The 27010-nt window shown below is 40.6% G+C and overlaps 1 protein-coding gene across 3 annotated transcripts in view; it reads right to left on the reverse strand.

The window, feature by feature from the left end:
• Positions 1-487: 487 nt before the first annotated feature.
• The window catches only part of FAM3B (FAM3 metabolism regulating signaling molecule B), a 55059-nt gene continuing 28536 nt past the window's right edge, over positions 488-27010 (reverse strand). For 2 of the 3 annotated variants that reach the window (XM_074389244.1, XM_074389245.1), the window contains exons 3-8: positions 25192-25315; positions 19782-19840; positions 18307-18357; positions 16938-17025; positions 15598-15730; positions 489-650 (exon numbers count right to left, since the gene is read on the reverse strand). In XM_074389244.1, the coding sequence (XP_074245345.1) occupies positions 561-650; positions 15598-15730; positions 16938-17025; positions 18307-18357; positions 19782-19840; positions 25192-25315 (545 nt within the window). In that variant the 3' untranslated portion in view covers positions 489-560. Of the gene's footprint in view, positions 651-15597; positions 15731-16937; positions 17026-18306; positions 18358-19781; positions 19841-25191; positions 25316-27010 lie in introns of all 3 variants that reach the window. The other variant, XM_003927596.3, reaches the window with a different exon arrangement.

The following is a 27010-nucleotide window of genomic DNA, read 5'->3' on the forward strand; positions in this document are numbered from 1 at the left end:
AATGAATACATTCACAGGCAGGAACAGTTCAAGAGCCCAGCTTGAACAAGCACATTACCTAAGCCCTCGGAACGGCTGCTAATTATCCCAGCAGAAGATGACTGTCGGAAACCAGGATGTCCTTGGTGATAATGGAATAAAGGTTTTCTCTTTGTAGAGTTGTCTGGACCACACGGGGGTCACACTTAGATCCGATCATAACATGGCTTCACCTGAACGAGGTATTTCTCCTGACCCTCTTTCCAGCTTGAATCACATCTTTCCCCTTAAGAATTTCCATTCATACCAGTATTTTATATAGTGAAGATGTCAATTAGCAGGAAACTAAAATGAATTTCCATTCATTTTAATTTCCTGCTAATTGACATCTTCACTATATAAAATATTGGTATGAAAATACTGCGTACCAAGATTTGATACAACTAGCAAATGTCCATTGGTTTACAACAAACCCAAAATAGTCATCAAATCTGGACTGCTGGATTTAGAAAAATAAGATTCTTGAGTGATTCCAGCTGTACCTGTTTATACAGAACACATTTATTAAGGACCCTGGGGTGTCAGCTTGGTTCTTTGGGTATGCAGCCTTCTATCTGGATCTCTGCTGGCCAGCCAGAATATCTGTTGTTCTTAGTATCAGAGTGGTTGATCTGTGCAAGGGAAAGAAGAATTTTGTTTATTCATTAATCTAATGATAAAGTATTTAATCAGTGTGAGCTGTGAGGAATCATGCAAACACAACCACTTCCTAGATTTGGATTTGCTCCAGCCTAAGCTGGGTGTTTGATTTCCAATACATTTCTTAATAATATATTTTAAAATTGATATATAATAGGCAGCAATTGCTGGCCCCAGTATATAAAAACGTATATAGTTTGGGGATATATGTTCTAATGTGATAGATCCATATCATGTGTAAATATCAAATCAGGTTAACTGGGATATCCATTACCTTAAATTACCTTTTCTTTATGAGAGGAACATTCAAATTATTCTCCTCATTTTGCAATGCACAATAGATAATATTTAACTATAGTTGCCCTAATGATCTGTTGAACACTAGGTCTTATTTCTTCTATCTAACTGTATATTTATACCCTGTTTCTTAATAATATTTGAAGTAGGTGTTAATGCAACTCTGGAACTTTCTGCAATGATGGAAATGTTCCATAATCCACCTGTCAAGTGGGGTAGCCCCAGCCACACTTGGTTATGGAGTACACATGGTCCTGACTCACAGTGGATTGACTTTACAATGGTGCAAAGGAGGCAATACATTCAGTAGAAATTATACTCCTGGGACCCACACAACCATTCTGTGTTTCACTTTCAGTGCAGTGTTCAATAAATTCCAGGAGACACTCAACACTTCGTTGTAAAATAGGCTTTGTGCTAGGTGATTTTGCCCAAATGGAGGGTACTGTAAGTGTTTTGAATGTTTAAAGTAAGCTATGCATACCTAACTTTTTACAGGCTATTTCCAGTTAATTTGTACCTATAAATAAAAATAAAACATAGAAACCTTACAATCCTTGATACTATAGTTGTTCTATGTACATACATTGAGCCCTCCCAGACAATGTTGTATTTAATAATCACATATTTTGAAGAACTTAGGAGCATAAAAACAGTGTCTCTTCTTTCCCTTGCACAGACCAACTGCTCTGATACTAAGAACAGACATTCTCGCTGACCAGCAGAGATCCAGATAGAAGATGTGCTAAATGCATTTTCAATTTACAATATTTTCAAATACAATGCTTTTATTGTGATGTAAGCTGAAGAACATCTGTACTTGAAATGTGAATAGTGCAACTGAGAAACCAAATTTTGAATTCTATTTAATTTTAATAAATTTAAGTATAAAATGTAAATTTAGCTAGTAGCCACCATATTGGACAGTGTAGCTATAATGTTTAGGTTTCAACTCCGGGAATAAAACTCTGTAATATTTTTTTCCCCAGAGTTCTTGTAGCATTCCTTGCTCAGCAAATGTGTATTTACCCCCAAGTGGGTTTAGTTCTCTATATTGTCAACTCTTTCACCTTAACATGATGCTTAAATAAAGAAAGGTGCATTTTATTCATAACCTTGGAATTCCAGTAATATATCCCTTTTTACATAACAGATTGACTGGGATATAATTCACATAGTATAAAATCCACCAATGTAAAGTGTACAATTACATAGTTTCAGTGTGGTCACAAAGCTGTGCAACCATCATGATGGTCAATTTTAAAACATTTTCATCACCCAAACAAGAAACCACATACCCATTCGCAGCCACTCTCCTTTTCCCCAGCTCTAGGCAGCCACTAATCTACTTTCTGGCTCTGTGGATTTTCTCATTCTGAAAATTTCATATGAACGGAATCACACAATATGTGACCTTTTGTGTTTGTTTGTTTCACTTAGCCTGTTTTGAAGGTTCATCATATTGGAGCATGTATCAGAATTTTATTTCTTTACATATTTGAATATATGACATTGTATAGCTATACTTTATTTTATGTATACATTTCTTTCCCATTAATCAGACATTTGGGTTGATTCCGTTTTTTGGCTATTATAAAGCATGTTGTTATGCATATTAACGTACAGGTTTTTGTGTGAACCTATGTTTGCATTCTCTTGGGTATACACCCACAAGTGGAATTGTTGAGTCATAGAGTCACTGAATGTTTAACTTTTTGAGGAATGCCCAGAATGTTTCCCAAAGTAGCTGTACCATTTTACATTTCCATTTCCTGCACTAGTGCATGAGGGTTCTAATTTCTCCATCTTCTTATCAGTACTTCTTATGTCTTTTTAAAAATTATAGCCAACCTAGTAAGTGGTAGGGGGCATCTCATTATGGTTTTGATTTGTATTTTTCCGAAAACAAATGATGTTGAGTGTCTTTTTTAATGTGCTTATTGACCAACTGTATATTTTCTCTCAAGTAACATCTATTCAGATCTTTGTCCATTTAAAAATGGAGTTATTTGTCTTTTTATTATTGAGTTGTAAGAGTTCTTTATGTATTCTAGATTCAGGTCCCTTATTTGCAAATATTTTCTCCCATTCTGTGGTTTATCTTTCACTTTCTGTAAGGTGTCCTTTGAAGCACAAAAGTCTTTACTTTTTAACTTTTATTTTAAGTTAAGGGATACATGTGCAGAATGTGCAGGTTCGTTACATAGGTAAACATGTGCCCTGGGGGTTTGTTGTATTTATTATCTCATCACCCAGGTATTAAACCTAGTATCCATTAGTTACTTTTCCTGATTTTCTTCCTCCTCCCACCTTCCAGTCTCTAATAGGGCCCTCTATCATGTGCTGTTCCCTTCTAAGTGAGCCTATGTTCTCATCATGTAGCTCCTACTTATCAGTGGGAATGTGTGACACTTGGTTTTCTGTTCCTGCATTAGTTTGCTAAGGATAATGGGCTCCAGCCCCATACATGTTCCTGCAAAGAACATCATCTCATTCTTTTGCATGGTTGTATATTATTCCATGGTGTATATGTATCACATTTTCTTTATCCAGTTTATCATTAAGGAGCATTTGGGTTGACTGAGGTTTTTTTCATATATTGGTTGGCCGTATAAATGTCTTCTTTTGAAAAGTGTCTGTATCCTTTGCCCACTTTTTGATGGGGTTGTTTTTTTCTTTTAAATTTGTTTAAATTCTTTGTAGATTATGGATATTAGCCCTTTGTCAGATGGATAGATTGCAAAACATTTTGCCAATTCTGTAGGTTGCTTGTTCGCTCTGATGACAGTTTCTTTTGCTGTGCAGAAGCTCTTTAGTTTAATTCAATGCCATTTGTCAATTTTGGCTTTTGTTGCCATTGCTTTTGTGTTTTGGCTATGAAGTCTTTACCCATGCTTATGTCCTGAATGGTATTGCCTAGGTTTTCTTCTAGGATTTTTATGGTTTTAGGGCTTATATTTAAGTCGTTAATCCATCTTGAGTTAATTTTTGTATAAGATTAACAAAGGGATACAGTTTCAGTTTTCTGCATATGGCTAGCCAGTTTTCCCAACACCATTTATTAAACAGGGAATTCTTTCCCCATTGCTTGTTTTTATCAAGTTTGTCAAAGATCAGATAGTTGTAGATGTGTAGCATTATTTCTGAGGCCTCTGTTCTATTCCATTGGTCAATATATCTGTTTTAGTACCAGTGCCATGCTGTTTTGGTTACCATAGCCTTGTAGTATAGTTTGTAGTAAGGTAGCGTGATGCCTTCAGTTTTGTTCTTTTTGCTTAGGATTGTCTTGGCTATATGGGCTCTTTTTTGGTTCCATAGGAAATTTTAAGTAGTTTTTTCTAATTCTGTAAAGAAAGTCAGTGGTAGCTTGATAGGGATAGCATTGAATCTATAAATTACTTTGGGCAGTATGGCCACTTTCACAATATTGATTCTTCCTATCCATGAGCCTGGAATGTTTTTCCATTTGTTCGTGTTCTCTCTTATTTCCTTGAGCAGTGGTTTGTAGTTCCCCTTGAAGAGGTCCTTCACATCCCTTGTAAGTTGTATTCCTAGGTATTTCATTCTCTTTGTAGTAATTGTGAATGGGAGTTCACTCATGATTTGGCTATTATTGAAGTATGGGAATGTTTGTGATTTCTGCACATTGATTTCATATACTGAGACTTTGCTGAAGTTTCTTATCAGCTTAAAAAGATTTTGGGCTGAATGATGGGGTTTTCTAAATACACAATCATGTCATCTGCAAACAGAGACAATTTGACTTCCTCTCTTCCTATTTGAATACACTTTATTTATTTCTGTTGCTTGATTGCCTTGACCAGAACTTCCAATACTATGTTGAGTAGGAGTGGTGAGAGAGGGCATCCTTGTCTTGTGTCAGTTTTCAAAGGGAATGCTTCCAGCTTTTGCCTATTCAGTCTGATATTGGCTGTGGGTCTGTCATAAATAGTCCTTATTATTTTGAGATATGTTCCATCAATATCTACGTTTATTGAGAGTTTTTAGCATAAAGGGGTGTTGAATTTTATTGAAGGCCTTTTCTTCATCTATTGAGGTAATCATGTGGTTTTTGTCATTTGTTGTCTAAGTGATGGATTACATTTATTCATTTGTGTATGTTGAACCAGCCTTGCATCCCAGGGATAGAGCTGACTTGATCGTGGTGAATAGCTTTTTGATGTGCTGTTGGATTCAGTTTGCCAGTGTTTTATTGAGAATTTTCATATCGAAGTTCATCAGGAGTATTGGCCTGAAATTTTCTTTTCTTGTTGTGTCTCTGCCAGGTTTGGGTGTCCAGGATGATGCTGGCCTCATAAAATAAGTTAGAGAGCAGTATCACCTTTTTTATTGTTTGGAATCATTTCAGAAGGAATGGCACCAGCTCCTCTTCACACTTCTGGTAGAATTCGGCTGTGAGTCTGTCTGGTTCTGGGTTTTTTTTTTTTTTTTTTTTGGTTGATAGGCTATTAATTGCTGCCTCAACTTCAGAACTTGTTATTGGTCTATTCAGGGATTCAACTTCTTCTTGGTTTAATCTTGGGAGGGAGTATGTGTCCAGGAATTTATCCATTTCTTCTAGATTTTCTAGTTTATTTGGGTAGAAGTGTTTATAGTATTCTCAAGTGGTAGTTCATATTTCTGTGGGATCAGTAGTGATAATCCCTTTATCATTTTTTATTGTGTCTATTAGATTCTTCTCTCTTTCCTTCTTTATCAGTCTGGCTAGCAGTCTATCTATTTTGTTAATCTTTTCAAAAAGCCAGCTCCTGGATTCACTGATTTTATTGAAGGGATTTTTGTGTCTCTATCTCCTTCAATTCTATTCTGATCTTAGTTATTTTTTGTCTTCTGCAGTCTTTTGAATTTGTTTGCTCTTGCTTCTCTAGTTCTCTCAATTGTGATGTTAGGGTGTTGATTTTAGATCTTTCCTGCTTTCTCCTGTGGGCATTTAGTGCTATAATTTCCCCTCTAAAGAGTGCTTTAGATGTGTTCCAGAGATTCTGGTATGCTGTATTTTAGTTCTCATTGGTTTCACAGACCTTACTTATTTCTACCTTAATTTCGTTATTTACCCAGTAGTCATTCAGGAGCACGTTGTTCAGTTTCCATGTAGTTTTGTGGTTCTGAGTGAGTTTCTTAATCCTGAGTTCTAATTTGATTGTACTGTGGTCTGCAACACTGTTTGATATGATTTCCAGTCTTTTGGATTTACTGAGGAGTGTTTTACTTCCAATTATGTGGTCAATTTTATAATAAGTGCAATGTAGTGCTGAGAAGAATGTATATTCTGTTGATTTGGCGTGGAAAGTTCTGCAGATGTCTATTAGGTCCACTTGGTCCAGAGATGAGTTCTGTCCTGAATATCCTTGTTAATTTTCTTCTTTTTGATATATCTAATATTGACAGTGTGGTGTTAAAGTCTCCCACTATTAATGTGTAGGAGTCTGAGTCTCTTTGTTGGTCTCTAAGAACTTGCTTTATGAATCTGGGTGCTCCTGTGTTGGGAGCATATATATTTAGGATAGTTAGCTCTTGTTGTATTAATCCCTTTACCATTATGTAATGCCCTTCTTTGTCTTTTTTGATTTTTGTTGGTTTATACTCTGTTTTATCAGAGACTAGGATTGCAACCCCACTTTTTTTTCTTTCCATTTGCTTGGTAAATATTACTCCAACCATCCCTTTATTTTGAGATGATGTGTGTCTTTGCATGTGAGATGGGTCTCCTGAACACAGAACACCAATGGGTCTTGACTCTTTATCTAATTTACCAGTCTGTGTCTTTTAATTGAGGTACTTAGCCCATTTACATTTAAGGTTAATATTGTTATGTGTTGAGTATGATCTTGTCATTATGATGCTAGCTGTTTACTTTACCCATTAGTTGATGCAGTTTCTCCATAGTTTTGATAGTCTTTACAATGTGGTATGCTTTTGCAGTGGCTGGTACTGGTTTTTCCTTTCTATATTTAGGCTTCCTTCAGGAGCTCTTTTAAGGCAGGCCTGGTGGTGGCAAAATCTCTCAGCATTTGCTTGTCTGTAAAGGATTTCATTTTTCTTTCACTTATGAAGCTTAGTTTGGCTGAATATGAAACTCTAGGTTGAAAATTCTTTTCTTTAAGAATGTTGAATATTGGTCCCCAATCTCTTCTGGCTTGTATGGTTTCCACAGAGAGATCTGCTGTTAGTCTGATAGACTTTCTTTTTGTCGGTAATCTGACCTTTCTCTCTGGCTGCTGTTGACATTTTTTCCTCCATTTCAATGTTGATGAATCTGACGATGATGTGTCTTGGGGTTGCTCTTTTCGAGGAATATCTTTGTGGTGTTCTCCATATTTCCTGAATTTTAATGTTGGCCTGTCTTGCTAGGTTGGGGAAGTTCTCCTGGGTAATATCCTGAAGAGTGTTTTCCAACTTGATTCCATTCTCCCCATCACTTTCAGGTACTCCAATCAAACGCAGGTTTGGTCTTTTCACATAGTTCCACATTTCCTGGAGGCTTTGTTTATTTCTTTTCATTCTTTTTTCTATAATCTTGTCTTCACACTTTATTTCATTAAGTTGACCTTCAATCTCTGATATCCTTTCTTCCACTTGATCAACTTGGCTATTGATACTTGTGCAGGCTTCATGAAGTTTTCTGTGTTTTTCAGCTCCATCAGGTCATTTATGTTCTTCTCTAAACTGGTTATTCTAGCCAGCAGTTCCTCTAACCTTTTTTCAAGGTTCATAGCTTCCTTGCATTGGATTAGAACATGTTCCTTTAGCGCGGAGGAGTTTGTTATTAACCATCTTCTGAAGCCTACTTCTGTCAATTTTTCAATATCATTCTCCATCCAGTTTTGTTCCCTTGCTGGTGAGCAGCTGTGATCCTTTGTAGGAGAAGAGGTTTTCTGGCTTTTAAAATTTTCAGACTTTTGGCTGTTTTTTCCTCATCTTCATGGATTTATCTACTTTTGGTCTTTGATGTTGGTGACTTCAGATGGCATTTCTGTGTGGATGTCTTTTTGTTTATGTTGTTGTGATTCCTTTCTGTTTGTTAGTTTTCCTTCTAACAGTCAGGCCCCTCTGCTACAGGTCTGCTGCTAGAGTTTGCTGGAGGTCCACTCCAGACCCTGTTTGCCTGGGTATCACCAGCAGAGGCTGCAGAACAGCAAAGATTGCTTCCTGTTCCTTCCTCTGGAAACTTCATTCCAGAGGGCACCCAGCAGAGGCCAGCCTGAGCTCTCCTCTATGAGGTGTCTGTCGATCCCTGCTGTGAGGTGTCTCCCAGTCAGGAGACATGGGGGTCAGGGACCCATGTGAGGAAGCAGTCCTTCCCTTAGCAGAGCTTAAGCGCAGTGCTGGGAGATCCGCTACTCTCTTCAGAGCTGGCGGGCAGGAACGTTTAAGTCTGCCGAATCTGCAGCCACAGCTGCCCTTTCCCCCAGGTCCTCTGTCCCAGGGAGATAGAAGTTTTATGTATAAGCCCCTGATGGGAGCTGGTGCCTTTCTTTCAGAGATGCCCTGCCCAGAGACGAGAAATCTAGACAGGCTGGCTACAATGGCTTTGCCAAGCTGCGGTGGGCTTCACCCAGTTCAAACGTCCCAGTGGCTTTCTTTACACTGTGAGGGGAAAACCACCTACTCAAGCCTCAGTAATTGTAGATGCCCCTCTCCCTCAGCAAACTTAAGTGTCCCAGGTCAACTTCAGACTGCTGTGCTGGCAGCAATGGTTTGAAGCCAGTGGATCTTAGCTTGCTAGGCTCCGTGGGGGTAGGATTCACTGAGCTAGATCACTTGGTTCCCTGGCTTCAGCCCCCTTTCCAGGGGATTGAACAGTTCTGTCTTGTTCGCATTCCAGGCACCACTGGGGTATGAAAAAAAACTCCTGGAAAGGATCCAAGATGGCCAAACAGGAACAGCTCTGGAGTGCTGCACAAAAACTCACACAACTCTGGGTGCCATTTCAACTGGTGACTGGAATGCCTGGGAGACAGAATCGCCCATTAAACTGAAAAAAAGGGGGCCGAAACAGGGAGCCAGGTGATCTGGCTTGGCTGGTCCCACCCCAACAAAGACCAGCAATCTGAAACGCTCTGGATTGAGAGTTTCACAGCAAGCACAGCTGGATCCGGGATGGTCCAGCTCTGTGGGGGGAAGGGTGTCTGCCATTACTGAGGCAGTCCACCACTACTGAGGCAGTCTGCCATTACTGAGGCAGTCTGCCATTACTGAAGCAGACTGCCACTACTGAGGCAGTTCTAACTATACCTCTATCAACAAAACTGCAAGGAAGCTCACACAGTAGCTGGGCAGAGCCCACAGCAGCTCAGCAACACCTCTGCTGGCAGACTGTGACTAGGATACCTCCTCGCTGGGCAGGGCATCTCTGAAAAAAGGCAGCAGAATGACAGGAACTTACAAATAAAGCCCCACCTTCCTGGGACAGAGCACCTGGGGAAAAAAAAGGCAGTTATGAGTTTTGCTGCAACAGACTTAAAAGTGCCTTCCCAGCAGCTGTGAACAGAACAACGGAGCTCACAGCTCAGCACTTGAGCTCCTATAAGGGACAGACTGTCTCCTCAAGCAGCTCCCTGACCCCTGTATAACCAAAGAGACACCTCATATAGGAGAGCTCAGGCTGACATCTGGCAGGTATCCTTCTGGGACAAAGATAACAGAAGAAGAAACTGGCAGCAACCCTTACTGTTCTACAGCCACTGCAGGTGATCCCCAGGCAAGCAGGGTCTGGAGTGGACCTCCAGCAGTCCTACAGCCGGGGGGCCTGATGGTTAGAAGGAAAACTAAGAAACCGAAAGAAATAACTTCATCAGCAACAAAAAGGACATCCACTCAGAGACCCCATCTGAAAGTCACCAACTACAAAGATCACAGGTAGATAAATCCACAAAGACAAGAAGAAACCAGTGTAGAAAGAATGAAAATACCCAAAACCAGAATGCCTCTCTTCCTCCAAGGGATCACAACTCCTCAACAGCAAGGGTGCAAGGCTGGATGGAGAATGAGTGTGATGAACTGACAGAAACAGGCTTCAGAAGGTGGGTAATAACAAACTTCGCTGAGCTAAAAGATCATGTTCTAACCCAATGCAAAGAAATTAAGAACCTTGAAAAAAGGTTTGATGAAATGCTAATGAGAATAAACAGCTTAGAGAGGAATATAAACGAATTGATGGAGCTGAAAAACACAACATGAGAACGTTGCGAAGCATACACAAGTTTCAATAGATGAACTGACCAAGCAGAAGAAAGGATATCAGAAATTGAAGATCAGAGCAATGAAATAAAATGAGAAGGCATGATGAGAGAAAAAAGAGTAAAAAGAAATGAACAAAGCCTCCAAGAAACATGGGATTATGTGAAAAGACGTAATCTACATTTGATAGGTGTACCCGAATGTGATGGAGAGAATGAATCCAAGCTGGAAAACACTCTTGATGATATTGGAAGTCCAGGAGAACTTCCCCAACCTAGCAAGGCAGGCCAATATTCAAACCCAGGAAATACAGAGAACACAACAAAGATATTCCTCAAGAAGAGCAACTTCAAGGCACATAATCATCAGATTCACCAGGGTTGAAATGAAGGAAAAAATGCTAAGGGCAGCCAGAGAGAAAGGTCGGGTTGCCCACAAAGGGAAGCCTATCAGACTCACAGCAGATCTCTCAGCAGAAACTCTACAAGAGAGTGGGGGCCAATATTCAACATCCTTAAAGAAAAAAAATTTCAATCTAGAATTTCATAGCCAGCCAAACTAAGCTTCGTAAGTGAAGGAGAAATAAAATCCTTTATGAATAAGCAATGCTCAGAGATTTCATCACCATCAGGCCTGCTTTACAAGAGCTCCTGAAAGAAGCACTAAACATAGAAAAGAAAAACCAGTACCAGCCACTCCAAAAATGTACAAAATCATAAAGAGCATCGACACAATGAAGAAACTGCATCAACTAATGGGCAAAACAACCAGCTAGCATCAAAATGGCAGAATCAAATTCACATGTAACAATATTTACCTTAAATGTAAATGGGCTAAATGCCCCAATCAAAAGACAGACTGGCAAATTGGATAAAAAGTCAAAACACATTGGTGTGCTGTATCCAGAAAACCCATCTCACATGCAAGGCTACACACAGGCTCAAAATAAAGGGATGGAGGAAGATCTACCAAGCAAATGGAGAGAGAGAGAAAAAAAAGCAGGCTTTGCAATGCTAGTCTCTGATAAAATAGACTTTAAACCAACAAAGATCAAGAGAGATGAAGAAGGGCATTACATAATGGTAAAAGGATCAATGCAACAAGAAAAGCTAACAATCCTAAATATATATGCACCCAATACAGGTACGCCCAGGTACATAAAGCAAGTTCTTAATGACCTACAAAGAGACTTAGACTCCCACACAATAATAGTGGAAGACTTTAACACTCCACGGTCAATATTAGACAGATCAACGAGACAGAAAATTAACAAGGATATCCAGGACTTGAACTCAGACCGGGACCAAGCAAACCTAATAGACATTTGCAGAAATCTCTACCCAAAATCCACAGAACATACATTATTATCAGCACCACATCACACCTACTCTAAAATTGACCACATAATTGGAAGTAAATCACTCCTCAGCAAATGCAAAAGAAGGGAAATGATAACAAACAGTCTCTCAGACCACAGTAGAATAAAATTAGAACTCAGAATTCAGAAACTAACTCAGAACTGCACAACTTCATGGAAACTGAACAAATGGCTCTTGACTGTTGACTGGATAAACAATTAAATGAAGACAGAAATAAAGATGTTCTTCGAAACCAACGAGAACAAAGACTTAACGTACCAGAATCTCTGGGACACATTTAAAGCACTGTTTGGAGGGAAAGTTATAGCAATAAAAGCCCACATGAGAAGCAAGGAAAGATCTAAAATTGACACCCTATCATCAAAATTGAAGGAGCTAGAGGTGCAAGATAAAAAAAAACTCAAAAGCTAGCAGAAGACAAGAAATAACTAAGATCAGAGCAGAACTAAAGGAGATAAAAACACAAAAAAATCCTTCAAAAAAATCGATAAATCTAGGAGCTGGTTTTTTGGAAAGATCAACAAAATAGACTACTAGCCAGATTAATAAAAAAGAAAAGAGAGAATAATCAAATAGATGCAATAAAAAACGATAAAGGGGGTATCACCACAGATTCGACAGAAATACAAACCACCATCAGTGATTACTACAAACAGCTCTATGCACATAAACCAGTAAACCTAGAAGAAATGGATAAATTCCTGGACACTTACACCCTCCTAGGCCTAAACCAGGAAGAAGTCGAAACCCTGAATAGACCAATAACAAGGGCTGAAATTGAGGCAGCAGTTAATAGCTTACCAACCAAAAAAAGCCCAGGTCCTGATGGGTTCACAGTCGAATTCTACCAGGCATACAAAGAGAAGCTGGTACCACTCCTGAAACTATTCCAAACAATCCAAAAAGAGGGAATCCTCTCCAAATCATTTTATGAGCCAACATCATCCTGATACCAAAACCGGCAGCAAATCAACAAGAAAAGAAAACTTCAGGCCGATATTCATAATGAACATAGATGCAAAAATCTTCAATAAAATGTTGGCAAACCGATTGCAACAGCACATCAAAAACCTTATCCATCACAACAAGTAGGCTTCATCCCAGGGATGCAAGGCTGGTTCAACATACACAAGTCAATAAATGTAATTCACCACATAAACAGAACCAAAAACAAAAACCACATGATTATCTCAATAGATGCAGAGAAGGCCTTCAACAAAATTCAACAGCCCTTTATGCTAAAAACTCAATAAACTAGGTATTGATGGAATGCATCTCAAAATAATAAAAGCTATTTATGACAAACCCACAGCCAATATCATACTGAATGGGCAAAAACTGGAAGCATTCCCTTCAAAATTTGGCACTAGACAAGGATGCCCTCTCTCACCACTCCTATTCAATGTAGTATTGGAAGTTCTAGCCAGAGCAATCAGGCAAGAAAGAAATAAAGGGTATTCAATTAGGAAAGAAGGAAGTCAAATTGTCTCTATTTGCAGACGATATGACTATATTTAGAAGACCTATTGTCTCAGCCCAAAATCTACTTAAGCTGATAAGCAAATTCAGCTAAGTCTCAGGATACAAAATCAATGTGCAAAAGTCACAAGCATTTCTCTACACCAATAACAGACTTAAAGAGAGCCAAATCAAGAACAAATTGCCATTCACAATTGCCACAAAGAGAATAAAATACCTAGGAATACAACGATAAAAGGATGTAAAGGACCTCTTCAAGGAGAACTGCAAACCACTGCTCAACAAAATAAGAGAAGACAGAAACAGATGGTGAAACATCCCATGTTCATGGTTAGGAAGAATCAATATTGTGGAAATGGCCATACTGCCCAAAGTAATCCATAGATTCAACACTATCCCCATCAAGCTAGCAATGACCTTCTTCATATAACTGGAAAAAAACACTTTAAACTTCATATGGAATCACAAGAGAGCCCATATAGCCAAGTCAATTCTAAGCAAAAAGAACAAAGCTGGAGGCATCATACTACCAGACTTGAAACTATAGTACAAGGCTACAGTAATCAAAACAGCATGGTACTGGTACCAAAACAGAGATATAGACCAATGGAACAGAACAGAGGCCTTGGAGGCAACACCACACATCTACAACCATCAGATCTTCGTCAAACCTAACAAAAACAAGCAGTGGGGAAAGGATTCCCTGCTTAATAAATGATGTTGGGAAAACTGGCTAGCTATGTGCAGAAAACAGAAACTGGACCCCTTCCTAACACCTTACACTAAAATTAACTCCAGCTGTATTAAAGACTTAAACATAAGACCTAACACCATAAAAACCTTAAAAGAAAACCTAGGCAAAACCATTCAGGACATAGGCCTAGGCAAGGACTTCATGACTAAAACACCAAAAGCATTGGCAACAAAAGCCAAAATAGACAAATGGGATCTAATTGAACTCCAGAGCTTCTGCACAGCAAAAGAAACAATCATTAGAGTGAACCGGCAACCAACAGAATGGGAAAACATTTTTACAATCTACCCATCTGACAAGGACTTATATCCAAAATCTACAAAGAACTAAAACAGACTTACAAGAAAAAAAAAAAAAACCCATTCAAATGTGGGTAAAAGATATGAACAGACACCTTTCAAAAGAGGACATATATGAGGCCAAAAAACATATGGAAAAATGCTCATCATCACTGATCATCAGAGAAATGCAAATCAAAACTACATTGAGATACTGTCTCACGCCAGTTAGAATGGCAATCATTAAAAAATCTGGAGACAACAGATGCTGGAGAGGATGTGGAGAAATAGGAACACTTTTACCCTGTTGGTGGGAGTGTAAATTAGCTCAATTATTGTGGCAGGCAATGTGGCGATTCCTCCAGGACCTAGAAATAGAAATTCCATTTGACCCCACAATCTCATTACTGGGTATATATCCAAAGAATTATAAATTGTTCTATTATAAGGACACATGCACACATACGTTCATCACGGCACTGTTTACAACAGCAAAGACTTGGAACCAACCCACATGCCCATCGATGACAGACTCGCCAGGGAAAATGTGGCACATATACACCATGGAATACTATGTGGCCAAAAAAAATGATTAGTTCATGTACTTCGTAGGGACATGGATGAACCTGGAAACCATCATTCTCAGCAAACTGACACAAGAACAGAAAATCAAACACCACATGTTCTCACTCAAAGGTGGGTGTTGAACAATGAGAACACGTGGACACAGGGAGGGGAGCATCACATACTGAGGTCTGTTGCGTGGGACTAAGGGAGGGACAGGGAAGGGTGGGGAGTTGGGGAGGGATAACGTGAGGAGAAATGCCAGATATAGGTGACGGGAAATGAGGCAGCAAACCACATTGCCATTATGTACCTATGCAACAATCCTGCATGTTCTTTACATGTACCCCAGAACCTAAAATGCAATTATATGTATTTGTGTATGTGTGTATGTGTGTGTGTGTATGTGTATGTGTAAACAAAACAAAACAAAAACTCCTGCAACTAACTCAGTTTCTGCCCAAATGGTCACCCAGTTTTGTACTTGAAACCCAGGGCCCTGGTGGCATGGACACCTGAGAGAATCTCCTGGTCTGTGGGTTCCAAAGACTGTGGAAAAGCATAGCATTTGGGCCGGAGTGCACCATTACTCATGGCTCAGTCCCTCACATCATCTTTCCTTGGCTAGGGGAGGGAGTTCCCTGACCTTTTGCACTTTCTGGGTGAGACAATGTCACACCCTGCTTCGGCTCACCCTCCATGGACTGTACCCACTGCCTAACCAGTCCCAGTGAGATGAGTTGGGTACTTCAGTTAAAAATGCAGAAATCATCCACATTTTGCTTTGATCTCACTGGGAGCTGCAGACCAGAGCTGTTCCTATTCGGCCATCTTGCCAGTCACCGACAAAACTCTTATGTTTAAAGACAGGGATTTATAACCCATCAGGAACATTTTCAAGTCACAGCACTCACTGTCACTTACTATACACACCATTGGTGGGAAGGGTCATTTAAAAACCACTCACCTTTTCTCTCTGAATTTCTGAAGGGAGTTCAAAGCCTTTTGCTGCAAGAAATACCCAGCTAGACCTGAATTTCATGTTCCTGATTTCTTTACTTCCAAGTGCTTCTATGGTATTCTTGGCATCATCCTTCAGTCTGCAGGACAAAGGGGAAAGCATGTGAACATCTCAGGGAGATGTTCGTGAACATTTCAGGGAGCCGTGGACGGGAGGGGAGCTCTGCTCTGGTGTGTTATGCTGTGTGTCCTTGGACAGAGGTTTCTAAACACATGTATCTCCTGCTGCAAGGCATGACACACAGTGGCAGCCAAGAGGCACAAGGCTTGTTGAAGATGTCACATTTCTAGTTAACTACAGGACATCCAGAGCCACTTCAGACCTCAATTTTGGGCACGGAATTCTACTTTTCAACTCTGGAAAGCCCTTGTGCTTTGGGTTGAATCACAGGCTCACACTCAGCCAACAAAATTTTCAGCTATTGCTCTGCCCCTTGTTTACTGACCACAGAATTAGGTGGAGAGAAGTTGCTGAAAGACAAAAGCAAATGTCAAAACCGCCTCCTTTTCATAACCAGAAAAGTCAGCATCCTAAAGGAGAAAGAAATGTCAAACGGCACTGCCACTGCAAACAGTAAGATTTAGAGGAAGTGACAGGCGGGCAGAGAGGAAAGAAAACAAGTAAGTTTGGATTGTTCTGAGTGAGTTACTTCAGAGTTTTTCAAAGTATATTCCAAGGAACCTCGGTTTGGTAAGATGCTCCATAAAGAAAGGAACCTGAGGTCAGAGAAACTGGGGAAATGTTGTGGTCAGCAGCCCTATCTGGGAAATTCACACCAACAAGCACTTTGAAGGTTCTTAGAAACTGCAGCAAAGACACAAGTTTACGGAGTAGGACACACTCTGAGAAGCACTGAGCTACACCCACCTCTAGTACAGTATTGGATGTGTATGTGTGTATTTTATTATTTTCCTCTTTCTATAGGGAAATTATTTCCATTTCCTTTCACATTGCTGTAAGTATTAATGCCACCCTGGGTTTAGGATTTCTGCCCAGAGGTTAGTTTTTCTGCCCTAATTATGGTCAGCAGTGGCTTTGTCTTGATTCCTGGAAATACTCCTTTGATTTAGATTCTAGTACTTCTGTGCTCCACTGGTTAGTGATTTTATTTTATTTTTTAAAGAAATGCAATCTATTTTGTCATGATTTTTATTCTTTTTCCTTAGAGAAGTACTTTGCTCCTGGACTTTCTAGTTGTCACCAGAGGATGTCACTGAGGGACCCTGGCGTTCCCTGCCCCAGCTGGCTTTTCTTGCCCACCGCTGTGACAATCCACACCCACTCACCTTGTGCTTCCGTCGTCATATGTCACCATGAGGAGCAGGGATTTTGGAGGAGCGCTCTGAATAAACTTTGTCATCGGTCCGGAGTTATCTGTTGGGCAATGCAAGCCAGTTTTAGGGTCTTTGCTGTTCACTGAACCTTGGGCTGGGCTTCCTCCTGCACCTGCCTTCTGTGTCCACTCTGAATCCTTGGGCTTCTAGCACCTGCTGCTCAACCCTGCAGATGGTGTGCTAGGGTTGAACACTGGATGTGTAAACATTCACAGGGGTACCACGGGGACTATCTGGGGTGAGTGGCACAGCGTAGAAGGAATAGAACTATGTGGAACACTTGCAATGGGTATTCAGGGTGGTGGTGAACGGGTGTCAAGATAAGGAGCTGTTATGACCAACAAACAAGAGAAGTGGAGCCCCTGGTGGGAAAAAAAAAACCTCCTTAGAAATTAGATCATAAAGATTCTGTTAACCAAACTCTCAACAAGCAGCAGCCTGTGCGGGACAGGTGGAGTGTTCTCTGCATTAACTTACAAAGAGCCACATCCACACCGTGACTGTTGAGCAGAGTGACCTTGCAATCACACCGATGTGTGCAGGAGAGAGACTCCCACAGAACTTAAATAAGAGAGTTGTGGACTAAGGGCAAGTCTGTGCTAAGGGACTCACCTATGTCTTATAAAACAAAGGTAAAGCTCAAACCCTGTTACTCGCCTCGGTGGCTCATTATTTACAATTCTGCTTAGGTTAGCTGCAGAGTACAACTGCGTCCTTCTCATTCAGTGGATACAGGCATTTTCTATTCCTTGTCTTCACTATCTTTAAAAAAAACTTGTTTTTGAAACTCTCAGTACAAATAAAAATAAGAGAGGATAGTATATCCTGACCAACCACTGTAGTCAAGATTCAGTGCCCAGAAAGGAGAGACCACTGAGAAAGACTGGGGACCCGTGGGTTCCAGAAATGCTTGCCCTGGGCCCAGCAGAGCACCCTGAGTCACCAGAAGTAATTGTGACAGCTTTTAAAGGATGATGATATTTAGGGCGGGATGCTGGTTGCCTTATTTTACATATAATGTATGTGGCATTTTTAAAAAAAGGCCTTTTCTTTTTCTTATTATATCATGAAGGCTAAAAAGAGAAAAACTGAGGAAAACTAATAGAAGAAAAGACATTTCTGGATGATGCCTTCAAATGGTCTATGAATTCAATTAGAGCTTAGGAGGATCTACGTAAGACCGCTCTGGATTACTCAGGGGAGCTGCTGGCAATTTTCTAGTAGACAAAATAAAAAACGGTTGGCATTTTTTCGTTGTGCTTTTTAATCTTAATTTTATGTTTCAAATTCATTTGAATTTTAACAGAAAAACTTTTCTTACCGCCTTCATACATATCAAAACATCTTGTTGCTGTCACATTCCCAGTTACATCTGAAAATAAAATAAGTAGACTTCTAAAAGAAAATTCACAGAACCGGGCCCACTTGCCTGCCTGGGGAAGGACATACTTCTTCCCTGTCTGTCTCCAGGAAGCACCACTCATGTGATGACCCAGCCTGCAGAGACAGGGCTCGCCCCTTGAGGACAGTCCCCAAAACCAGGTCAGAGGAAAGTGCTGGAAGCTGTGCTAGAACTTTCTTCCACTTTGCTTTGGGTTACACCTGATGGAATACTAACACCTCCCCCACCCACCTGGTCCCACAGAAATACCAGACTCTTTCACCCAGGCCTTCTTCCCACAGAAACACCAGAGCCCCCTGAGTCAGGCCACCTGCCACATCTCACAGAAACACCAGAGCCCCCTCAGCCAGGCCACCTGCCACATCTCACAGAAACACCAGAGCCCCCTCAGCCAGGCCACCTGCCACATCTCACAGAAACACCAGAGCCCCCTCAGCCAGGCCACCTGCCACATCTCACAGAAACACCAGAGCCCCCTCAGCCAGGCCACCTGCCACATCTCACAGAAACACCAGAGCCCCCTCAGCCAGGCCACCTGCCACATCTCACAGAAACACCAGAGCCCCCTCAGCCAGGCCACCTGCCACATCTCACAGAAACACCAGAGCCCCCTCAGCCAGGCCACCTGCCACATCTCACAGAAACACCAGAGCCCCCTCAGCCAGGCCACCTGCCACATCTCACAGAAACACCAGAGCCCCCTCAGCCAGGCCACCTGCCACATCTCACAGAAACACCAGAGCCCCCTCAGCCAGGCCCACCTGCCACATCTCACAGAAACACCAGAGCCCCCTCAGCCCATTCACTTCCTACTTTCCAGTCTCCTTCAGGGCTGTCAGACTAGGAGCATTTGATCTCCACTTCCACAGCCCTGGCGTCCTGGGGATATGCTGTCCACTCACTCCGAGGGACACTGCAGGAAACCCTTTCCTTCTCATCTGGGCCCCTCAATGGCAACTGTGACAGAGCTTTATTCAGGGCCTAAGAAAAAGGCCAAATTTTGTTCCCCATGAGGCTGCTATGGCTTTTATCACACAGATGTATGAGCTGGCCTGTGGCATCAGCCCCTGAGCAGACTCTGGGACTCGGGGCAAATGAGGCTCGGTCCAGGACCGCAGGCTGTACCCGCTTGGCGACTCTTCTTTTAACCCTGTCTGTGGCCTATCCCTCTGTATTTTAGTTTATATTTAGTTTTCAGTTGTTTATTTGTTGTTAGAACCATAAATAATCTGTGAAGTGAGACTTGTAAAAATAATTGAATATATAATCTTAAAATGCATTAAAATATAAACCTAGACTAAAGCATGTGCAAAAATCTTGAAAACCCAAGCTGTCTTTGAAAATCTGACCAGAGAGCTTTCAGAGAAGTTTACAGAAAACGTTAAGTAACTTACAGTTGACAACGGCAATGTTTATTCCTCTGGCGACGTTCCCCAGCTTTCCTCCCATGAGCCTGAAATGTAACTAAGCGTTAGTCAAGTACCAAGAAGCCTGCAGCTCTCCCTGCGCCACGAAGTCTCCACCTGGCCAAATGTCAGGCTCATCTGCTGTCCCCACCATTTCCCTGAAGTTCCGCACTGGCCTTGGTGCGGCTCCCAAGAACGCCACCCCCATGCCCACCCACGCACATCTATTCCCAGTGTCTACAGACTCAGTCCCTTGGGGGACCTGGAATCTCAGGGAACCTGGACACTGCATTCAACCTTAAAATTTAGACAGATGGCTAGGGGGAAGAGAAACCAACATTTATTCAGCTGAGGCTCTTCACTGATGTACTTTATTTTTAATTTATTATTTATGTATTCATTAAGACAGGGTGTCGCTCTGTCACCCAGGCTGGAGTGCAGTGGTGCGACTTTTGCTCACTGCAACCTCCACCTCCCAGGCTCAAGCAATCCTCCCATCGTAGCCTCCCAAGCAGCTGGAACTACAAGTGTGCGCCACAACACCTGGCTAATTTTAAAAAATTTTTGGAGAGACAGAATTTTGAACTCTTGGGCTCAAGCAGTCTGCCTGCCTCCGCCTCCCAAAGTGCTGGGATTACAGACGTGAGCCACTGCGCCCAGCTATGCCACTTAATTTTTAACCTTTAAATTAAGAACATGAAAAGTCAAATTCAGAGGCTTGTGTCCTAGAACAAGAGAGAGGAAATGACTTTCCTGGAGCTGGTAATTATGACTGAAGATGACAGAAACGGTGCGTGTGCATGTTCCCTTGGTCAACTTTTACAATCGATGACATGTTAGCTTCATGACAAGAATCTGGAAGTCTTCCTCCCTTTTCCATGCTTTGGAATAGCAAATATGGAACTTTAATATTCTGCCTTTGACAATTTTTCCTAACTCCCCCAATGAGTTTTCTAGGCTTGGTGGGTTTTGATGGTTTTAGAGAATATTCGATAAGAACTTAAAAAGAAGCAGAAAGAAATTTCTGGTCATCTGAACCTACTCCCTCATAGAGAAAAGCAGAAAACACAAGGTGAGTCTTGTAGCTGCTGTTGTTGTCAAAGATCCGCTTGTACTGAGTAGAGACAAAATAAGATAGTCAGGAATTTCCCAGGGCAAATCTAGGAGAAGACTAAATTTCAGGGTGTTAAGTCCAGCATTTAAAGCTACTTTTAACCAAGGACAATTTTCTGATTCCAGAAAAAGTGTGTAAGGAAGGGAACAGCATTTCTGACAACCATGTGAGCCATGGGAACAGGAGCTGGAAGCTAGGGTTAGGGCCATGTTGAATCTCCCACATCTTATTTGGGCTGGGGTCACAGAGGGTTGAATCCTGAAAGTGAGAGGAAACCAGAAATAAATCAGAGCTTATATAAACTTCAGCCTAGTTTTTAGTCAACTAGGTGGCCCAGAAAATCTTTAACATTTATTCAGGTCATCCAGTTCTGCTAAAGGTTCCAGGTCCCTGGGAGAAGCAAAGAAAATTCCTCAGAAGAAGATATCATCCCAGGCCTCAATTTTTTTAAAAAACAGGTACAGGATCAAATGAAACCTAACACGTGAGGGAAGCCAGTGCACACAAGAGTCAACAGAACCGGCAGAAAACATCAGGTAACAGTGACAAACTCACAGGCCCTCCACATGCTACAGGTATTCAACTCAGACTTTAACTGTAATGTATTGCAGAACATGGTTGATAAGATTAAAAATTTCACAACTGAAAAGTACCAAAGCTGACAAGCTGATTTAAAAAAGAACCAGAATAAAGTTCTAAAACTAAGATAATATAGTCACCTAAAATCACTGGTCCCTGGATGGGTTTAACAGCAGATTAGGCACAGCGGTGAGATAATTAGTGAATGGAAAACAGCTCTGTCCACGATAAAGAGCAGAGACAAACAGATGGAAAATACAAAATAGACTGTAGGCTACAGAGAATAGAGTCGTGATAAGGTCTAACGTATGTTTCATAAAGAATCTCAGAAGAAGAGGAGAAAGTGAATGGGGCAGAAGATACAAGAGCAGAGAATTCGTTATATTTCATGAGGAACTTCAACACCTACATGTTTAAGAAACTCAAAAAACTCCAAAGAAGAGAAAACAACAAAAGACACATCAGGGTACAAAGGCTGAAAAATCAAAGGAGAGGAATCGCAAAGGAGATGGGGGTGGGGGTGATAGGCAGTTACTTTCATAGCAGCAACAATCAGACTGTCAGCTGACTTCTCAAAAGAAAAAAGAATAGAACCTAGAAGACAGTGGAATAGTACCTTGAATGTGCTGAAAGAAAATAATGGCCAATACAGCCTGTAAAAGTATTTTTCAGGAATGAAGATGAAATAAAGATATTTCAGAGAAACATAAACTGGAAGAATTCACCATGAGCAGACCATGTAGCAGCGTTTGCTCTGTATCTTTTGCTGCAATAAACCTCACCTCTAATTATAACCTCTTATTGGATCTTAGGAGTTTTTCTAGAATATCACCGAATTTGAGGCTGGTTGTGAGAACCTCTCTTTTAAAAAAACACTCAGTAGAAATGTATGCACATGTGCACCAAGAGATTGAAATAGCACTGGTCCTAATAACCCCAAACTGGGAACGACCCAGATGTCATTCAACAACAGAATGGATAAACTGTAGCATATTCACGCAATGCAATGTGATACAGCAATAAACATCTAAGAACAACAGCTACATCCAACATCAAGGATAAATCTGACACATACAACGTTAAGCAAAAAAGCCAGACACAAAAGAGTATTTGGTTTATGATTCTGAGTATACAAAGTCCAAAACAGACAAAATTAAACAAGTGTTTAATTAAATAACAGTATTTTGCAATGCATGCTTGGGCAAGTAAAACTACCAAAAAAAGCAAGGAAATGATCACCATCAAAGCTAAAATGCAGGGCATTGGGCAGGAAGGAAAGAGGAAGCTGCATGAGAAGGGGCATACAGAGGGCTTATGGAGTGCTAGAGATAGTCTATTTCTTAGCCAGGATGTTGGCTACACACGTGTTCACTTTATCATAATTAATTACAAAATGATATATCCATAAGGTTGTTCACTGCAGCATTATTGGTAATACCAAAAGATACCAAACATCAGAAATGCCTGTCAGTGCAGAACCAGTTGAATAAAGTATGACACATCCATGCTATGGAATACCACATATCAATTGAGGAAATGAGGAAAAGCCTTATGTATTGATATGGAGTAATCTCTATTAACCATTAAGTGAAGAAAGCCAAGGGCAGAACTGTCTTTAGAGTTTACCACCTTTTAAGTAAGAATGCATATGTATGTATGTGTACATATGTGTGTGTATGTGCATATTTGTATGTATCCACGTACGCAAATATATTCATACACACATACACATATATTCACATGTATACATGCATATATATATATATATAAATATACTCCAAAGTATGTATGTATTAATTATAGATATAGCTTATTTTTGCCATTAAAACATACTGGAAGAATAAATAAAAAACTAATTAAAAAATCGAGATGGGAACAGGAGATGGGAGAAAAAGTGGAGAATACAGGGAAAATTCCACTGAGCCTCCTTTTTGGGACATATAATGTTCAAACATAATGTTGATTTCTGAACCACATAAATATATATTCAAAAATTAAATGAAACTCAAAGAAAAACAGACAAACCTAGAATTAAAAGCAAATGGAAATTAATCCAACTGTAACGTAACTACAGGGAAAATAATTATTTCATATGACTTTGGTCATTGCTATGAGTTAAATGTTTGTCACCTCTCAAACTCATGTGAAAATTTAATTGCTACTGCAATGGTATTAAGAGGTGGGACCTTTAGGAGGTGATCAGGCAATGAGGGTTCTCCCCTCATGAATGGATTAATGCCATTATCACAGGAGTGGGTGAGTTCCTTATAAAAGGACAACTTCAGTCCCCTTTTGCCTCTCTCTTTCGTTCTGCTGGAGCTGGGACACCCTTCTACTTCTCCTATCTTGGACAGGAGAACTCTAGGCTCTCCAGCCTCTGGACTCCACGACTGACACCAGTAGACCCCTCATCTCCTATTGATTCTCAAACTGAGAATTACACCACCCGCCTCTCTGGTTCTGAGGCTTTAATACTTGGACTGAGTCATGTTACCAGCATCCCGGGGTCTCCAGCTTGCAGATGACCTGTCATGGGACTTCCTGGCCTCCATAATTGGATGAGCCCATTTCCCTAATAAATAAATCCACTCTTTCCTTTCTTTTCCTACCTCCCACCACCATTGGCTCTGTCTCTCTGGAGAACTTTGATTAATATAGATCTCACTCTTTATATCCTTAATAAAATATTTTTAAATCTAAAAGAAATAGCAAACAACATTTTTAAACTTCACTTAGTAATTGTATTGTTAGTATTACTGGTATTGTAATTTGAAGGCAAAGGTTAACAGTACTAGGAACCAAGATTTTCAGTGTAAGAGTTAAAATGTAAAATCAAAAAACTTAAGGGGGTGAGACTCCTGCACTGTTGAATTTGAATTGTAAATAATAATGTAAATTTGTGATTCAGAAACAAAGGCATTGCTGGGTTCTGTCCACTAAAAGTGCTTAGGGGGAACACTATCTACGGGCCGTGAGTGTCTAGATCTGTTTCCAAATACCACGTCCCATTAAAGAACTGTCTCTTTAGAGAAATGGCTGATTTCTGTCGGAACAAAGAAAGGCTCTGCTGAGCTTAGCTGTGCTGTAAATCAAGGAAGCACTAAAAAACAAAATGGGGTCACTCAAGAAGAAACAGGTAAGTAGTGCTACACTTATTTGCAGTTAAAAACCTCAAACTGAACTCCTCCAGGCTAGAATGGCTTTGTTGGGAAATCACACCAAATATTTAAAGAAGAAATAACATCAATCCTATGGATTTTCCCAAAATATTGAAAAAGTATGAGGTGCGGACTGCAAAGAAGAACACCTGCTTTGATCAGGAGGGTGAGGATCATAAAACAAAACTAACAAACTATGAGCTGAGTTTTCATGTTCCCATGACTTCGAAGGGCTTTGCCACATATTCAGAGTAAAGCAGTCTAACTTTGAGCTGTTCAGAGCCCACCTGGCCCTGCACATCCCTGAGGCTCCCATGCCCTCATGTGCCCCACACCTTTCACTGCATCACTACTAATCCCTACTCAGATCACAGAGCAGTTGTCTATCATCACCCAGAGAACCCACAGGGCTGTGCTCAGTTCAGATTTAAATCCTAAGTATAACTGCAGTCAGATGAATCGTAAAACCATTCAACACAGGACACATACAGCCATTAGAGACAATCAGCTCCTTCCCTGATGAATACAGCGGAGAGCCGGCACTTACAGGCTGTCCTCAAAGCAGATTTTGGCATACTTGTCTTTGCCGCCTCCACTGAGTAACCGGTAGGCATAGGTGTCAGATGGGCAGGGAGTCCAGTGGTCACATTTTTGTCTTTTGGGGGCTGGGGCTGTAATGAGTAAGAAAGAATATAACCATTAACATCCCATAGCGATTTACGGATGCACCTGCTGCTTGGTGGAGAGCACCAGCACTTCACACCAGAAACTCCAAGCAGCGGTGGGAAAACCGATTTCCAAACTTCATTAGGAATTCCCCTAAAGACACAAAGCTAAGTTAATCTGATTCTATTTTAAAGTGACACATAAACAAAGAAGGAGAGGGATACTGAGTACGTGTAACAATTTTAAAAGGGCTGGGACACACTGCCTATGGCAGCCCATTATGACATTCCTGGTGGGCAATGTAATTTACATTACAATAAAAGAAACATTACAGGGGTCAAAGAGTGCTGGTGAGCAAAGAGAGCCCTCTGTGGAGCATCTATAAAGCTTCTGCATCTACACAGCCTTTGACACCTTAAATACACATCATACAACATGCCACATATACCATAAACACACACACCATACATATCATACACACATCGCATACTCAACACACTGACACCCACACCACACATGCAGACACATATACTACATGATGTATCTCACACACACACACACACACACCATACACAGCACACATTCACACACATCATACAACATGCTGCACACCTCACACACGTATCATGTGCTCACAACACACACACGCACACCATACCATACAGACACATACATCACACATGTACACACACATACCACACCACTCCCACACACACACTCATACACACAACATACCACACACAAACACATACTCTATATCACATACACGTGACCACCACAGTTGACCCACTCTCCTTTCACTTGAGTGTGAGAAACTGAGCTTTTAACCCAGGATGCGATGATTTCAGACCCTGTATATGTCTCTCCTAGCATCAGCATCCTTCCTTATTTCACAGGGGTCAGCAATTTGGGAAGATTGAGGCTGGAATGTGAGGAGCCACCTAGCCCTGCACACCCCTGAGGCTCCCATCTGCCCACATCCGCCTGACATCTTTCACTGCATCATTACTAATCCCTACTCAGATCCCAGAGTAGTTGTCTATCATTACCCACAGAACCCACAGGGCTGTGCTCAATTCAGATTTAAATCCTAAGTCTACAGAAAGAAATTCAGAAAGCAATCTCTCACCTTAGGTTTGAGTAGAAACTTGGCTCTCTATTTTATGAATTATAGTACTCTTAACACCTTAAGCAAAGAAGTATAGTCAGCTAAATGGTAGACTATACATAAACATCACAAGTAAAGAATCAAAGCATGCCACTATAGACAATCATAGAATCACAAACAAAAACAGCAAGACAGGAAGAAAGGAACAAAGGATCCACAAGACAACCAGAAAACAACAAAATGGAAGTAGTAAAGCCTTGTCTATCAATAATTACTGTGAATGTAAATGAAATAAACTCCCTAATCAAAAGACATGGATTAGCTAGATAGATTTAAAAACAAACACAAAAAACAAAACCCAACTGTATGTTGCCTATAGGAGACACACTTTACCTTTTAAAAAACCATACAGATTGAAAGTAAAAGGATGGAAAAAAATATTCCATGCGAAACCAAAAGAGAGCAGGGACGGCTGTATTTATATCAGTTTAAATAGACTTTGAGTCAAACTTTTACAAAGACAAAGATGATAATTACATGATAATAAAGGAATGGGTTCATCAAGAAGACATAACAATTAAAAATATATATA

Source organism: Saimiri boliviensis, chromosome 18 (assembly GCF_048565385.1).
Source record: "Saimiri boliviensis isolate mSaiBol1 chromosome 18, mSaiBol1.pri, whole genome shotgun sequence".
Lineage (NCBI taxonomy): Eukaryota > Metazoa > Chordata > Mammalia > Primates > Cebidae > Saimiri > Saimiri boliviensis.